At 40.0% G+C, this 16,815-nt stretch overlaps 1 protein-coding gene across 1 annotated transcript in view; it reads left to right on the top strand.

Annotated features, from left to right (window-relative positions):
* The first annotated feature begins 4 nt into the window (after positions 1-4).
* AFF2 (AF4/FMR2 family member 2) overlaps positions 5-16,815 on the top strand; it is a 452,816-nt gene continuing 436,005 nt past the window's right edge. The window contains exon 1 of the mRNA XM_025047899.1: positions 5-51. Within this exon, the coding sequence (XP_024903667.1) occupies positions 5-51 (47 nt within the window). The remainder of the gene's footprint in view (positions 52-16,815) is intronic.

Below are 16,815 nucleotides of genomic sequence, written 5' to 3'. Positions count from 1 at the left end.
AGCTATGGATCTATTCGACTTTTTCAGGGACTGGGACTTGGAGCAGCAGTGGTAGGTGTTGGTTTTCGCCTTGTCCTTTGCTACGCAGGTCCTCGGGCTGGGGCTGGGCTTTTCGCCTTTGTTAAAAGGAGCCGGGGCTGCGGTGGGGGCGCCCCGGACGCACTCCCACTTGCTCTCGGCCACCTCTGGCCCCGGCCTCAGCGACTTCTCTGTCGGGTGCCGGGGTGGCTGGAGGTGCAGGCACAGTGAGGGATGCGGGTCTCCAAAGCGTCGCTTGGCGCTTCAAGTCCAAAGAGTTGCATCTGGCCCAAATCGGATCCGGTGCCGCCCGGGGACCGAGTCGCACTACCTCCGCTGGGATTTTCTCCCAGCCGGGCCGGCCTCCTAGGGCACAGGCTACTACCCGCCAGAAATGCCTCAACTTTCCAGGTGACCAACGCCGGCGGCCGGCCTTGGGGAACCAGCAGCAGCAAGGTGCCACCGGCCACCCGCTGTCTCCTTGGCGGCCGCCGCCCCCGCCACCTCGGTCCCTGCGCAGCACGGCACACACACCTTCCCTTCTACCCACTCAGCCCAAGTTCCTTGTACTCGGGCACCAAGCGGCGGCTTCGGGGGCCACAGCTCTGGGGCCCCGGGTCTGGGCCGACTTCAGCATTTGGCTTTCAGGACCGGCGGTTTTTGAAGTTGGCCACCAAGTCTGCCGCTCCAGCGTCACTGCCCATTTAATTACCCGCTCGACCCCTGTCCGCCCCCACTGGGAGGCAGCCGCAGGTTTGTGTAATAGGCACCCAGCTGGGATTCAAACGTTTAGGCGGCTCTTCCCCAAATACCTTAAAGTTGTCAACGAGAGGTTTTTGAAGGATGGTGCAGAGGTAACTAGGGAGACGGAAAGTTGTTCCTCTCTGCGTGATGTGAGCGCGCGTGTGCGTAAATAGCGATATACATATCTATTAACTTTTTTAAAAAGTCATCTTCCGCAATAACGTTATTATTATTAATTTGTCACATTTTAACGTGTCAATTTCTCCCCCCACAGCCTGTGGAATTAGATGGGGGGAGGGCGCGGCGGTGGCTACTTGGAATTGCACTCTTCGCTCTTACCTTTTTAAATTTAGTTAGAATAATCTATAGTACCGACCCATAGTGCGAAATCTTTTACAATGTTCAACTACTGGCAGCCGTTGTTAAAATGCTGTGTATTTTTACAAGGATTTCCCTGGCTAATGTGATATTTTAGGCAATTTCCTTCTTTAGAAAAGGGTCATACGCTTAGTCAGTAGCCAATCATGACTCCGTTAGTTGCAAATCCAAGATAATAAGAACTTAAATAGATTTTATTTTACTGCAATTCCGTGTAAATCCTTGAAGCCACAAATTACACTGTATCAGTATTAATCTGTAAGGCATTTTTGATGTCATGCACGGTGTTATCACCTCTGCAGAGAAACATTACCTTACAATTCTTTAATAACCATGCCGTTATTTAAAAGTAAAGATCATAACAACATTGCTGCTCAATTAAATATTATGTTACTGCACACAGCCTTTACTCTGTTTCACTTTTATTTTGCAGACAACTGATAACCACAGTGTTACTATTTGCATAGAATTTGACTAAGACATCGTGTGGGTAACATTAATTTAACAGACATTGTTGTAACTGATTTTGTGAGCATAGTTCAAATGTTGAGCATATACAAAGTATTCGGTTTTTGAGTTTATTATTTTATTTTCGGTTTAGTCATATTCACATGCACTTACATATTTAAAGGGGATGTGCTCTTTTAGATTTTATTTTATTTTTCCAGAAAGATACACCCTCCCCCTTTCGGAGAATACCTTTTCTTACATTAAGAAAAATGCAAAAGCTTTTTTCCTCCAGATCCCTAACTATGCCATATCAGTTGAGGAACATGCAGATTTGGACATTCCATGGATATTGTCTGAAGTAGCGATGAATTAGTGTAACACATCTGCATAAATAAGCCGGCCTTTTCCCTCTGTGCACATGATCCAGGAAAATTTCTTCTCACTGTTTGATTGTGAGGGATAAGCTTCCTTATGCATCTGTGTTTGTAAACATGTGTAATGCGATTGTGCGTGCTTTGTACACCCTCACAGAGGAAAGGAGCATAATTGTAACAATCGTGGATAAATAAAAAGCTTGCTGTTGCCTTGAATGGAAATTTGTACCTTTCCAAAGTCTCTTTGGACAGCCAGAACATGCCAATTACATGTTCATTATATGTTTACTTCTCCTTCTGGGAAGTAAGTAGCTGCTTAGAGTGATGGCATCTACAGCCACTCCCCAACTCCCCAGGAGGTCTAAGGAGGAAAAAGGTACCAGCCAATTTAAGGATCTCTTTGACATTGTACCTTTTCTCAACATTTACTTAAAATAGCTCAGAGTTACGTCTACCACAACCCTACATGTCCGACAATAAATAGATCAGGCCAGCTAAAAACGAGCTAATTTTCCTAGAATTAATGAAGAAAGACTGTATATGCAAAGGCATATGTGTTATTTGCAAACACTTGAGTATAGTAAACAAAAAGTGTGTGCCCATTTATAAACAAACACATTTGTCAGGATGAATTCGAATGGAAAGGATGGGGCATGAATGATGCTGCATTATGCGTATGTGCCCAGTCTGGGAGTGCTCAGTGCCTAACAGAACATAGCCCTGGATTACACAAACTGCAAGAATATCTTACTGGGTCATGCTCTGGACTCGATTAAAGGGCCAAAGCTCAAGTTCTTTAAGATTCCTGGATGAATGAGCAGTGTTCACCTGAGTCTGAATTTAATATGAACCATTCTGTGCAAGAAGAGGAAGGTGCAGATGTCTGTGCTCACTAAAGACACCACTTGCTCTTAAGAAAAGAAAAAATAGTAAAGAACAAAATCAAATTTTATTGTTTAAATCATTCTTTAGGCTTCCCTGCGGTAACCCAGTAAATGAATTCTTGAGGTATCTGGAGATCATGTGGCTAGATTTGGACTTGTTTACCAGTAATTGAGATGCCATTGATCCCCATTTAAGGTGGGGAACAAAAATGAGACTGAAAGTCTGTAGCCTTTCAGTCCTATAAGCATCCCCCCCCCATATTGATTAGGTATTGCTTTGTGACAGGACAAGGTTTTTATGTGGGGATGCTTATTTCTCTTTTATTACTAAAGTGAGAGAGAGAGAAAGGGAGAGGGGGAGAGATTCCTAAAATTACAAAATGAAAAGAAAACCACCATGATAGCAAAATCAAAACGTTAAAAAGCCTAGTGAAAATTGTAGTTAAACAGTTCTGACAGTGGCCGGCTTCTCACTGCAAAGGACTGCATCAATTGTTTGTAGTTTTTATGTGATGTCTCACAAGTAGCCTAATTAGAGGCAAACTTGCAAATGGGCAGTTTTACAGGAAGAGACTTAAACTCACTAAACTGTTATATAAATAGAAAGTTCAAAGGTCTGTGTGGGGCTGTCGAGGCTGAGAAGGGGCCATGTGCAGGCCAGGCTTCTCCACCTCCGGTGAAGGGAGCCCCCAGGGCCTGCCCCAGCAGCCCACACTTTCCCCAGTCTTCTTCGACCTTGCAGGGGGCGGAGACCCTGCTCTACAGACAAAAGTGAACTGTTTCAGCTCAAGCCAGGCATGACCCGTGCTCTGCAGCAGCCAGGCTGCCTCAGCCTGCTCTGCGCACACAGGTCTTCGGAGGCCTCCTTAGCTGCGGTCCTCTGGAAGCGTGAAAGAAGCCCGTTCGTGGAGGGGAAGTTGTGGGAGAGAGAAAGAACACAACTGTCTCCAATCTGGGGTTAGCTGGAATATAGAGGTAGTGGCCTACAAATTGCCAGGATGTCTCATTCTCTACTTCCATCCATTTATCTTTTTCCCCTGTCCCCTCTGTTTCTCTTCCGTTCAAAGAGAAATGGCCTATGGTCTGTTTCCTTTGCCAGTAGAATATGTATTCTCCAGGGTGTTTGAGCATTCATTCAGCAAACCATTTGGGGGTGAGTTTCTTAAGGTGGTATACGGAGAGGCGAGACTTAAGGCGGAAAAATTAGCTAGTTTGTGATCAAGTCTCTTCCACAGCTCCCCAAACCTCCCCAAAGAATAAAAGCTATCTCCGTAAATCTTAAAAGGTGCATTTATTGGACAAGGAAGAAAATTATCTCATGTTAGAAATCAGTTTAATGATACATGAATTGTTTTGCTAATGATTCAGTCAAGCATTTAACAACTTTAAAATATACAAATCAGGATTGAAAATGACTGCCTCAAAAATGAATCTGTCATTATAGACATAAACGAGATTCCAAACATTTAAACATTTTGTGGATGGATAAAAATTATATTGTATTTAAACATGCTAATTATTGTTGAATAGAAGTGACTTTAGTGTACCAAACCTTTATTTCATGCCCATTATTCTTAGCTAAGACTATTTCTTGCATGCAAAATTTGCACATATTTAATGTAATTTCAAAATCGTAAAAGTCCAATAAAATGGCCATTTCTGGAATAGTCTAGAAGCTGTAGCCCTGTGAGCTTATAGCCGTAGGTCATACCTCAAAAGGGAAACTGCTATATACTTGATTAGCCTCTCCTGTAGACAAAACAATTTATACCGTGACTGCATTTTTCATTTTTAGTTTAGTCTTTTTTTTTTTTATCTGATTGCCATAGGATAAAGAAAGAGAGATTTAAAAAAACTGGTTTACTGATAATGGAAAAAAACGTATTGCTGATTAAAGAACTCTAGACCACAACCTGGAGAAACGTTTTGAAGTGTGTGTGTGTGCCTGTGTGTGTATGTATGTATGTTTCACTGTGTGTGGTACAACGTATCATCATCATTGCTATTATTATTTAAGTAATATTTGCTTTGTGTCCTAAACATCACCCAGTAGCTAGTACTTTAAATACTCAATCTCATTTAATCCTTCAGACAACTTTATGAGATAGGACCTGTTATGATCTCTATTTTACAGATGAAGTAATAGAATCACTAGCTACTCAGTGATGCAATTCAGAGCTGATCCCCAGAGCCTACACTATTAATAACTGACATTTTGTCTGAGCCTTTCCAACATGTGGAATCCTTTCTCATATGCCATCCCATTCTGTCATTGTAAATTCAAATATGCAGGTGTTATCCCCATTTTACAGATAAGCAAACAGCCCTGGAGAGGTTGTTTGACTCACCTAAGTTCACGCGGCCTGGTTAATAGTAGAGCTAGGTCAGAAATCCACATCTCCCAATTTCCAGGTCAGGTGTCTTCCCAGGAAACCTCATTGCCTAGCATTTATTGTTACTGTGTGGTCTCAAACATTTAGCTCTCACTAAAACAAATGGATTGGATCGTCTAGGTTATCATTGTGTAAAAAAAATATGTGGAATTGCCATGTAATTGACTAGCCATGGAGCTCAGCATTTTACTTTTAATTTAAAAAAAAGAACAATTTATGTACTGATACAGTCTCTTAGTACTTCTTTTATGGATGCCCCTTTAATTAAAACATAAGGCTGGCAAATTATCTATCTATCTATCTATATGATATAGATATAGATATAGATATAGATAGATATAACTATATCTATCTATAGATATATCTATATCTATATCATATAGATAGATAGATATATCTATATCTATATCTATATCTATATCTATATCATAACTCAAGCCCTTGGTAAATGTCCATTTCAATTTGAATGCCCTAATTTCAAAGATTTGATATTTGAGCATAAAGAAGACCATGGTATATTTATCTGGTTGATTCGGAGCCGCAAAGCTGGGAGTAGGAGGTGGCTAACACTTCTTTCCAAAGCTTTGTAACTTACCACATCTATTATTTTATTTGTTTCTCACAATAACCTTGTGGATTTGGCAGGACTGGTATTATTAGCTCCATTTTGTAGATGAGAAAACTGAAGTTCAGAAAGGTTGAGTGACTTACCTAAGTTTACATAGTAAGTGGATGCTCTTTGGATTTGTGATGTTGCTCTTTTCACCACTGTTGCATTAAGTTGTTTATGTTTTAATATTCACATTGTTTCTTAGGGATGGTGTATCGCCCTCTTGCATCATCTAACACAGTGCCTTTCCCATCACATGTGCTCAGTAAACATCTGTTGATTGATGGTAGAGCTCCATCATCTCAAAAAGTATTCTAGGCAAATGCTCCTATCTTTTAAAGATAATTGCTTAGTAAATCCTGGTGATAATACTGGCCCTCTGCCTGTTTGATAGTGTTCTCATTGTAATTGTTTGAAGGTCCTTTAGTCAGTCTGCTCTCTTTGTGGAAAGTAATGAGAAAGAACAATGGTTACAGAAGAAGCTTAATAGGAAAAGGCAAAATGAAAACATGATGTTTATCAGTGTGATTTGAAATAATAGAATTTCTAAGCATTCTAAGATAGGCTTAGAACCGAAAAAAATACAATCCAACTTTGGAGGCATAGGAGTATAGGAGTTAACAGACTGATAGTGTGTCTCAATCCGTATGGAGACCGTTAGAGAAGAATGTGTGACAAAAATCTGAAGAAGAATTGAGTGGTCGGAGGATTGGGATTCCACTTAGTTTCCTTGAGTTTCAGCCTTTATGACTTGTATTTCATCACGAAAAGGCTGTTTTTCTACTTAACTGTAGCAGATCCACGCCATAAATTATCATGACTGTTAAACAAAGGTCCAGCACTGGGTTCCTCTAATGTAAAACTTTTATGTTGCACTTTAATGAAATTTTATATGCATGTTCAAAGCAAGGCACACTTTATACCATGGAGAGGGTGATGCTCTGAATTGTTGAATTTATTTTAAAGTAAATCTTTTCGATGACCTTAGCTGCTAACATCCACCTACTTACTGAGTTGAGAAAGATTATCTGAGTGTTTAGGTAAAATGGCATGATTTAAGCAGGGCTGACAATAGCACTACAGCTAGAATTTGATTTTGATTATGGAATGCTTAGTTTATGAAATGCTATATTTTATGTACCTGTGCATTTTGCTTCATTTGAAAAAGAGAATCAGTGATTTAAAGTAATCTTTGATTTGGATTTTCAATAAGCATGTGCTGGTATAAGAAGGTATAAAAGCCACACATTGGGAAATAAACTAAGGAAACAGGTTTTGTTTTCATTGCAAACACAAAATCACTCATCTGTTTATTTTTTCAATGTTCCTTTTGCTGGAAAAAGGAAAAGAAAGAACACATTACTTCTATCCTATAAAGAATGGATTGTTTTGTTAAATTTCCAAATACTAGTTTTCTGCATTGTCTACCATCTTCAGTGAAAACCGTATCTCATTTGCGGATACCAGTTTGCTTGGTGAGCTTGATTAAACTGTATTCCTGTGTTTTGTCGGTGACGTATCTCCTGGAAATAACATTGAAATGGTTTCTTTTGTATATAAATAAAAAATAAACTCTACTTATCTTGTAGTGCTGCTGAAATTGCAATCTTGGCTTTATCAATCGTCATCAGAAGAAATTTCTTAGGCGTCTGATGTCTTCTTGGTCTTTGGGTCTCTGGTTTGGTTTGATCAAACCAACCAGCTAGAATGAGTGTGTTATGAGGTCAGATTAACCTTCTGACTGTGGCAGTATGTACATGACGACTTAACTATCTGGTGAACAATAAAAAATGCAATCACAGAGGCTTTATTTCTCCTTCCGGAATGTCATTCAACTAATTTTTTAAAAAAAAAAATAGATTAATTATCCAAAGGGACTGGTTGTTTTTATGCCAGGTCGGCACAGCCACAGTAACTACATTAAATTCTGATGTGATGGATGTTTTTGATGAAGCGTCATGGAATCATGGAGAGATGTCATCAATTAGTCATTGCTTATTTGCTGGCAAAAGGCTTGGCTCTGGTGTGTAGACATTAATCAATTCTCCAAACCTAGTCTTTTAAGACTGGACAGTTCTTTAGGATCATCTGGTCCAGCCTCCTCATTGTACAGATGAGGAGACTGAGGCCCAGGATGGGAAAGTTGCCTGTCTAAGGACATACAGTTAGTAAGTGACAAAGCTGGGTCAGGAGCCCTCATGCCTAGTTCAGTGTTTGTCAGCTCTATGAAGAATGTGTTCATTGTGTACCTACTCTGTACCCAGCAGTCACTTTTCGAAGGAGATGAGAGGAATGTGAAAGATGACCTCTGGCCTCACTGACTTGACTTTGGAATGTAGAACTAGATATGGGGAAGTTCTGTGGCATGGATGCGAGTGAAATAGGAATTACAAGGGGAGAGAGAATGAGCCAGAGTAGGAGAAATAATCTTCATCAAGGCCCATGAAACTCTTTTATTACTATTAGCACAGTCCAGAGGGAGATGGAAAGCCAGAAGTTTAGACTGGTTAGAAGAACAGGAGCAGCCAATTCTCAATAGTAAACAATTGACGTTGGCCCCTGAGTTATCTGGTTTGATAACTCACATGCATCGTATAATTGCTCAAGTTTTGTTTGGCTGAGTGGAGTAGTCTCATTGACACTGACCACCGTTTGCTCAGGAGCAACCAAAAAACTCTTGATGACATTTTTGATTGTCTGAATTATGTAAATATTTTTGTAAGCATTCTTCAAAGACATACCAAATGAAAATTTGCTTTCCTGAATCAATCGAAACAAATGTTTCAAAATTGGCACAATTGCTGGCAAAATTGTGGGGCTCTGCAGTGGACTAGACTGATGAGGCCTTTGTTACTTATTTTTAATATTTACTAATCAGCATTGGCTTTAACTCCATAAGTAAATATGAGGTATAACTGACCTCACATAAGTCCGCTCTTCTTTGGTGTAAGTTCCAGATTTAGTTCTTGGAGGAAGGTCTGTAAATTTGTCAAGACCATGAGCTAAATGAGGGGAGAGATTTTGATGGAGGCGTTACATGCTGCTGCACGTTTAGTGCTTCGAACAGTGGCACAGTAGGTGCTTACTTACTTTTTGTTGAATAAATACATGGATTGATGTCCAATAACCCGCTTAACGCTATTTGCAGTGAAATTGTGAAGCGATTGTTCAGGGGTGCAAGAATGAGGTCTAAGAAAAGAGCTACAATCACGATGGTCAGGCAGATACAGGTAAGTGTATTGCCTTACCTTCAATTGATATGTTCCTGAAATAGCATACTTATTACAGTTTTATAAATTAAATGCTCTCTGTGGGCATCTCGATTGCCAGGAATCCTGCAGGGAATTCCTTGCTGATGAGAGTAATATCTATCCCAAACAGCCCTAAGCTTATCAGATTTGTGATTTTAGATTTTTACATGTAGCATTTTTTTCATGAGGTATACCTACATTAGTATCTATGGCGATGCTGTAAGGGTAATTGTGCTGACTTTAAAAATAAAAGGTATCTTCACTTGTTACAATCACTGGATTGATGTACAAAGAGGTGGCGAAACGTGCCTTCAAACATTTGCTGAATATTTTTCTCCACACTTTCATAGCATTATCTCCTTTGAGCCAGATGCCTGCGTTTTTTATTTGTTTGTTTTTTCTTTCTTTTCTTCTTTTTTTTTTTTTTTAAAGTAGTTCTTGCTTTGGACGCTAACCCAGGATTTGGGTTTTCCTAACATATATTTTTAGCCCTCTCACATTTTCTATTTATGCCTCTGGAGGATTCATATTATAATTTTACCCAAAGGATATGCAGAAAACTTTCCATATGTGTTGATTTTTTAAGAACTCTGTAAGATGGATCGATAGTTGGGGTAAGAGAACTAGCATTTGCATGGTGTTACATCACATGATTTACACATATCACCTCATTGAACATGCACGTGCAAAGATAGGTGTTTTTACCCCTACCTTCACAGAGTTGGACATAGATTTTGATGGGCAACTTCAAAGCATTAAAAATAATCTTGAAAAAAAAAATCCTTGGAAGATTATCGTATTGTCTTCACAGTACAAACTTAAAGGTGATGATGCAGGTAGGAGAATATAGGTAGAAAGATGAAAGGCAATGAAGAAAGAGATCTTGGACATTTTAGTGGAGAGAAAACACTCAGTTAAATTAACCAGACATTAAGGTACATACTAGGAGGAGGAACAGTAGATACTTATGTGTTCTTAATAAATCAGGTCTCATAATCAGAAATGAAATGTATCTGAGTATTAGAGATACAGGAGGAACACAAGAGCCACAATGGACCTTTAAAAAAAGTTGACTATTAACTATATTTTGGCCAACTGGTTTTGAAGTTCTATAACAGTTTAAACTTCAGCAGTGCACGCATACTTAGACCAGTGGTAAAACTGCCGACTAACAAGGATGAAGACTGTTATTGTCTGCTTCTGATTGGCATTTTACCAAGAAATGATAATAAAATGCCAATGCACACACTAATGCCATTGAAAAAACACCAGTGGCACGTGTTCACCATACAGGCTTTTGTAAACAAACACAGTCATTCATGTATTTTGAAGAAAAAAATAGAAATTTGATAAACCTAGTTCAAGAAGCTTGAAGAGTTAAAGTGAATTCTAAATGTGGTTTAGTAGCAAATAATGACAGCCGAGGCTGTATTACCTCAGTTGATTAATTTATAAGGATACTGGTCAATGATTTTAACCAACAGCTATGCATAGCAGAATCCTAATGGGATCTGTCTGTTAAAATTACATAAAATAGGGCATTTGATTTATTTCATAGTTTCTCAAAGCTCAATTTTAACTTTATACAAATAATGCATTAGTCACCCGTGATAAATGACACATTGAATAAAGTTGTGATTTTATCTGCTTCTTATAATTTGATTTAGCACAGGATTACATCTGGCTTCGTAGTTTTTTCCTGTCCAAATGTTTATGGGTAGAGTGTGATCTTTCCGTCTCCTGTTTCATATCTCATTAGATGAGGCTAGATTGTATAGCCCTTGCCCTGCCTTTGGGTTTCTGGATTAAGGAAGACTTTCTGCTTTGGGCATAGTATTAAGAACTACCACAGCTACAGTGAGGCAGACATTGCCCCTCTTAATACACAATTAGCTGAAAGATTTTTTATTTGGTTGGTCATCAATGTGAGATCGGTTAAATTTTCAAACCTGGAATCCATGTTATTATAAAGTAGTTGTAATAACACTAAAATCACTAAAATTCACGAAAACAAGTTAAAATGTGAGCGACCACTAAACTTTATCTAGGTGCCCAACTCTAACCCACCATGTCCAGTCATACCTGCCCTTCCCCTTGACTCTGGAGTTGGGGAGTCTTTTACTTGGGCCATGAATGCTACAGTGTCATCCCCATTAATTTTTGGTACCAAGTGACTACCTTTTATACCCTGACTGCCAGTTTTTTCCATCTTTCATTAAGTGCATTGCATTGATACAAGATGTAGAGGTGAGTTTGGCCAATGGAAGAACTTTGAAATCTATTCAGCCTGCGATTTTATACCAAAATTAGAAAAAGAGAGGAGGTTTAAAATTCGCGGCTGGCTGAAAATATGTGGGTTTGTAGTTTTAAGATGTAGAAAACGTGATTAGTAGAAAGTTCATAGAACTTTGTGGATATCAAAAAACTCTGACAAACTAAGGTAAATGATGAAGTATGGGATAAGTTTCCTTAAATTCAACATAATCATAAAAATTCAAGGGAAAGCAATATATTCCGCAAAATTTATGAGTTTTTTGGGGGGAGGAGGGGTTGCAAAGCTTGACGACCCCCAGTGCATCTGGCCTGGCACATTCCTGTTTGTAATGAGAACCTTATGGGGTGCTGGGCCTCGGTTTTCTTAGGCAAGGCCTCCTCCCCAGGGGTATCATAAATGATACGCCAGTCAGAAACTTCATGGCTCATGGCGTTTTTCAGAAATGTTTTAGTTAAGCTGCCTCACCCAGCTACAGGGGTACAATTTGGGAAGAGAGTCCACTCATAAATCTTCATCGAGCTTTAATTAATTAATTATATTTTGCTCTTGTTCATAGGAATTAGAAAGGGGAAGACATAACTGAATGAATGTGCCTACATGACTTCAAAGAAATGGTCCAGATTCTTGGAGTTAATGCATCTTTTATTATTTCATAGGCAAACATTCATTTAACAATGACAACCAAAAAAAGCCACAGAAGTGTAAATGCCACTAACAAAATGTGGAACATACAGAGACAAAAGAAGAAGTACAGTGCCAAAGTTAGGGCTGTTTTTCCAGGCATTTTTTTTTTTTTTTGGTCTCATCTTTCCATTTCTTTCTTTTTTATTCCCCACATGCTGAGAAAGTTTGAGATTGACTATAGTCTCACTTGAGAATCTGGGCCTTACCTTGTAGTATGTGTGGGCTGGGGGTGGCTGGTAGGTCATGAAATGGGCATTCGTGAATTTGTGTTTCCTTAAACATCTTCCAGCAACTGGATTTCCTGAACGTAGTTCTGATGTTACTTTATTGTCAAAAGGAGGAGTTCCAATCGTAACGCTGCATTTTGGTTGTGGTGATTGGGGTGGAAAAATGCCAAGTTGAGTTGGCCTGCATAATGTTGATCCTTTAACTTGCTATTGCCCTCCCTCCCATCAATTCAGCACCTCTCTCTGCATGCTGGGAGCTCAGCCTGCCTTCAGCAGCCATGGGAGAGAAGCCTCATGTTACTTCTAACTCCAGACCACACCGTTCTCTGTTGCTATCTTTTGAATTCCTGATATTTATTCCTATAAATGGCTTAGTAGCTACAGTTTTATTCACTTCCTTGGGCAGGTCTAATGGCATTTAGAAAAAGAAAAGCCATAGCATGAGCATCATTTTTCTTTTTCATTGTGTTCCTTTTAATCACATCTGTTACATCTGATTAATTTTCAGATTTGTTTACCTTTTATTAGTGACCTGGGATACTTACAGCAGTGGTTGAAAGGGGTAAAAAACAACACCGCTTTCTGGGAGCCATTTAACTAATTTCTCCTAAAGACTATTTGTACCTTTTATGAGAGAAAAGTTTAAAAGTTTACAATGAACGAGGTAGCCTACACTGAATGACTGAGGAGATTGGACAAAATCAAATATTTTTTAAAGGAAAAATAAGCAATTTTTACCTTTCATAGGTTTATTCTAAAGGGTAATAGAGAAACTGCTCCATTTCCTCACTGGACAAAAAGCAGAGGGTGGGGGGATAATATATTCAGGGGACAGAGACCTTTAATATCTTGCAAGCTGTTTCAGTGAATTCCAAATTTCGGGTCCAAATCTGTTGTGGCTAATGGACATTTATGCCCTATCGATTAAAAAAGTCCAAGAAGGCATCTTGCATTTAAACTGTCAGATTATTAGACCTTCATTTTTAATGAAATGGAAAGACACAGGAAATTCTAGCTGTTCGTCTTTGGCAAGTCCTTTCTTCACTGTCCACACCAGTGGGTACCCAGCTTCTGCCAGTCCAAAAAAATAAAGTGGAAGGAGAACTAAATTGCCTCCGAAGGCATCTAATTCCTTACTTTTGGGATGGTTCTGATACAAAGTCCATTGTATGTATGAGAAGGGCCTCTCTGGGGCTTCCAGCTCTTGGCTGTAGTTCTGCCCTGGAGGCTACACAGAATAAGTATAATCCCTTCAGTATCTGTGAGACCTCTCTGGGTCTGAGAGCAGCCCTCTTGTGTCTACCATGTTCTCATTTCTCAGGGAAGTACATCTGAGCGTGTGGATAATTGCCTGGGGAGACTCACAGTGACCCGGTCTAGATATGCGGGAAGTGGCCGTGCCACAAAGGTTCCAGTTCTATTTTTAGGGTAGACGGAGCAAACTTTTTCAGAAGTTTCGTTGACAAGCAGACAGACCTTCAGCAGCTTTTCCCCAGGGACTTCCCTCTGCACATCTTCTTTAATTGCCACAATATGGGAACCCTACAGGGTCGAAAGATGAACAGGGGTTTTTCCAAAAGAAGCCCAACAGCTAATGTTGAACCCCGGTGCCTCCTGGGATACTGCGTATCTCCCACTGTGGCCATATTGGCCTACACTTGAGAGATGACAATGAACCTTGCGTACTGAGCAGCTAGCTGTTGTACATATGAACCCTTTCTGTACATAAACTCTTAAACATTTCAGTGACCCCGTGACATAGTAGACACGTTTATTATTTCCACTTTTACAATGGGAAGATTGAGGCCCAGAGAGGCTGTCATTTGCTCAAGATCACATAGGTAGGTAGTAGCAGAGCCGCGATTTGAACCCTGGCACCGTAACACTGCTCTGTAATACAACGCCTCAGAGAAGAGTCTTGAGATGGTGCTCTGCGCTGGCCACCTCTGAACAAACTGCTGCTTAGATGGTGTGAAAGACCCCTCTTCCTCTGGCTATGACCATCGCTTCATCTTGCAAGATGGAGATCGGATCCGAATAGCATTCTACACTGACACTACATCCTTGAGCGGCCACACTCGCATCATATACTGTAGCCAGACCTTTGCAATGGGTGAAATCCTGAGTGTGGTGTCTCCTGAGGAGGGAGATGGGCACCCACTCAATCCTTTATTCATCAGCTACATTGTGGGTGTCTACCATGGGCCAGGCACTGGGGTATGGTGGTGGCCATTGCATAAATGGTACCTGAAGGCAAACCATTAAATGCTTAAAGTAAGATGACAGTTGGGCAAAGTTTATTTTTTCTCTAAGGTGCCCAAGGTCACATCTGAAGATCCTTCTGGTTGCGGGGATTATGGCACTCTTAAAGATGACAGATACTCCTTGCCCAGTCCTACTCAGCCTACCCTTCAGTACCACTGCCCTGGTTGATTCATGCGGGAGATTTATGTGAAGGAAATCAGCATGAGAAAGAGGATTGGCCAGAGCCACAGCAAACCGTTTCCAAAGACACTATTCTAAAGGGGCTTGAGTCATCAATCATATGTTGAAACTCACAGCACAGGGCATCTGGCTTTCTTTGTGGCTGCCAGGAGGCTAGCCTGACCCAACACTCCCTTGAATATTTTCTTGTGTCTAGTCCTCATTATTTTCACCTGTTGCACAAAAGGACTCTTAATTCAAAATGTAGCCCCTGTAACATTGCACTACGTTGTTGTTGACTGCAACCTTTCAGTCAGTATTCCACAAACCACTTCCTGTACTGCACTATTAATGACTTATTATGAAGCCCTGAATTTGACTGTACAGTAGAGATTCTTTTGCCTAAAGGGACTCTAAACTAGAAAAGAATTTTCTCACACATCATTGTCACAGCTATTAATGGGGCATCCTAAGATGAATAGCTTCTTGCTACCAAATGCTTTTTATAAATATTTAGTTTAGAATCCAAACCAGGGACTCATCTTGACTTGCGGGAATAGCCAATTAAGGAGACTTTAGATTCCATTTTGTTTTGGTCTAGTCTTGGCACTGGAGTATGGATTTTGCTAATAAGGCCAAACAGAGCCAGCTGTTCTCTTCTAGAGAGCCACCTTGACTATCAGTGTGGGTGACAGATGACAGCCTTTGTGTTAAGAAGTTTATTGTATTTAATTGGGCAGTGCTCTGTTGTATTTGCAGTGCTTTGTTGGCATGCTCTCTCTCTTCTGGAAGAGAAGTTATATGTGACTAGGGGTCATTTACTAAGTGTCAGGTGAGACCTTTATGAGCCAGTGTTCTCTATGCTCTGCCCTGAGCAGTGACCCCACATACTACTGAGCTTTGAAGGGGAGAGGAAGGGGTGGTGGGTGGTATTTGGTCACTTTCCACTGAAGTAGAGTTACCTCGTGGAGTCGAAGATAGAGGAGTATGTATGTCTGGCCTTTAAGCTAAGACGGGATGACCCTTCTCAGGAATGTTGTAGAGGGGATTCCAGCATTAGATAAAGGTTGAACTAGATGATCTTTGACGCTGTTTCAACTGCTGAGTTTTTATGATGCTTTAAAATCCCGTAGGAGAAGCTACAGTGTAGGGGCATTGGCAGTGACTCTCGAGCTTGAAATTGTCAGAAAATAATGCTCAAATCGAATCACATTAAAATCACTTTAAATTTTAGAAATATATAGGTCACGATAGTTTGCCTGATTTGGGGTAGGGGAAATGTGATGGGGGCACAATAAGAAGATTGATGCAATGTTAAATACAACAACAGTGAAAATAGCATTAACACTCCAAATTTTAATTTTTTTTTTTTGATTAAAAAGATTGAGACTCCCTGGCATATATAGTGTTAATTTTTGGGGGGTCATTTGTATGCTCAACAAATGGAGCTTATTGCTTACTATTGCCTCCTATGGACATTGTAATGGTACCTTTTAGAAATAGAGGCAGTGAAGTTAGTGGCTGCTGGTCCAAACCTCCTCATTCTTCCATTCTTGACTTAGTGCAGGGAACTTATTCCATTTGGTTATTGGCATGCTTGTTACAGGAGTTGGTTAACTCTTCTCCGGGTCAGAAGTGAGATGTTAACATTCTCGCAATGGAGAACGTATATTTATCCCCTTCTGATCCCCTCACTTTCTGTGTTTTCAAAATAAAACCTAGGCATCTTCTTTTTTGTTCATAACATCATGGAATAAACATTACAGTCTTTAAACACATTCTTATTGAAATCACTTGTAGCAATTTCTAGTTCAGTTCGGTTTGTAGTAAATGTCTCCCATTCGTGTGTATATGAGAATAATACAAAGTGGAAGAGACTATGAATTAGAGAGCAAGGGAGAGAGTAAAAATTCAGTTAGGAATTTAGCTGTCCCATGTCCATGCATCAGGGCACTTACTATGTGTGTGGCATCAGTGAATGATGTTAGAATGGGCTATTCAGAGATCTGAGAAAATACGTAGTAATAATGTTTACCTGTGTGTATAGTGTGTATACATACACAAATGTACTTATATACACGCATATATATATATATATATATA

Source organism: Pteropus alecto, unplaced genomic scaffold (assembly GCF_000325575.1).
Source record: "Pteropus alecto unplaced genomic scaffold, ASM32557v1 scaffold275, whole genome shotgun sequence".
NCBI classification, from domain to species: Eukaryota; Metazoa; Chordata; class Mammalia; order Chiroptera; family Pteropodidae; genus Pteropus; species Pteropus alecto.
Note: the sequence above shows the minus strand (reverse complement) of the source record. Positions and strands in the feature narration are given on the sequence as shown.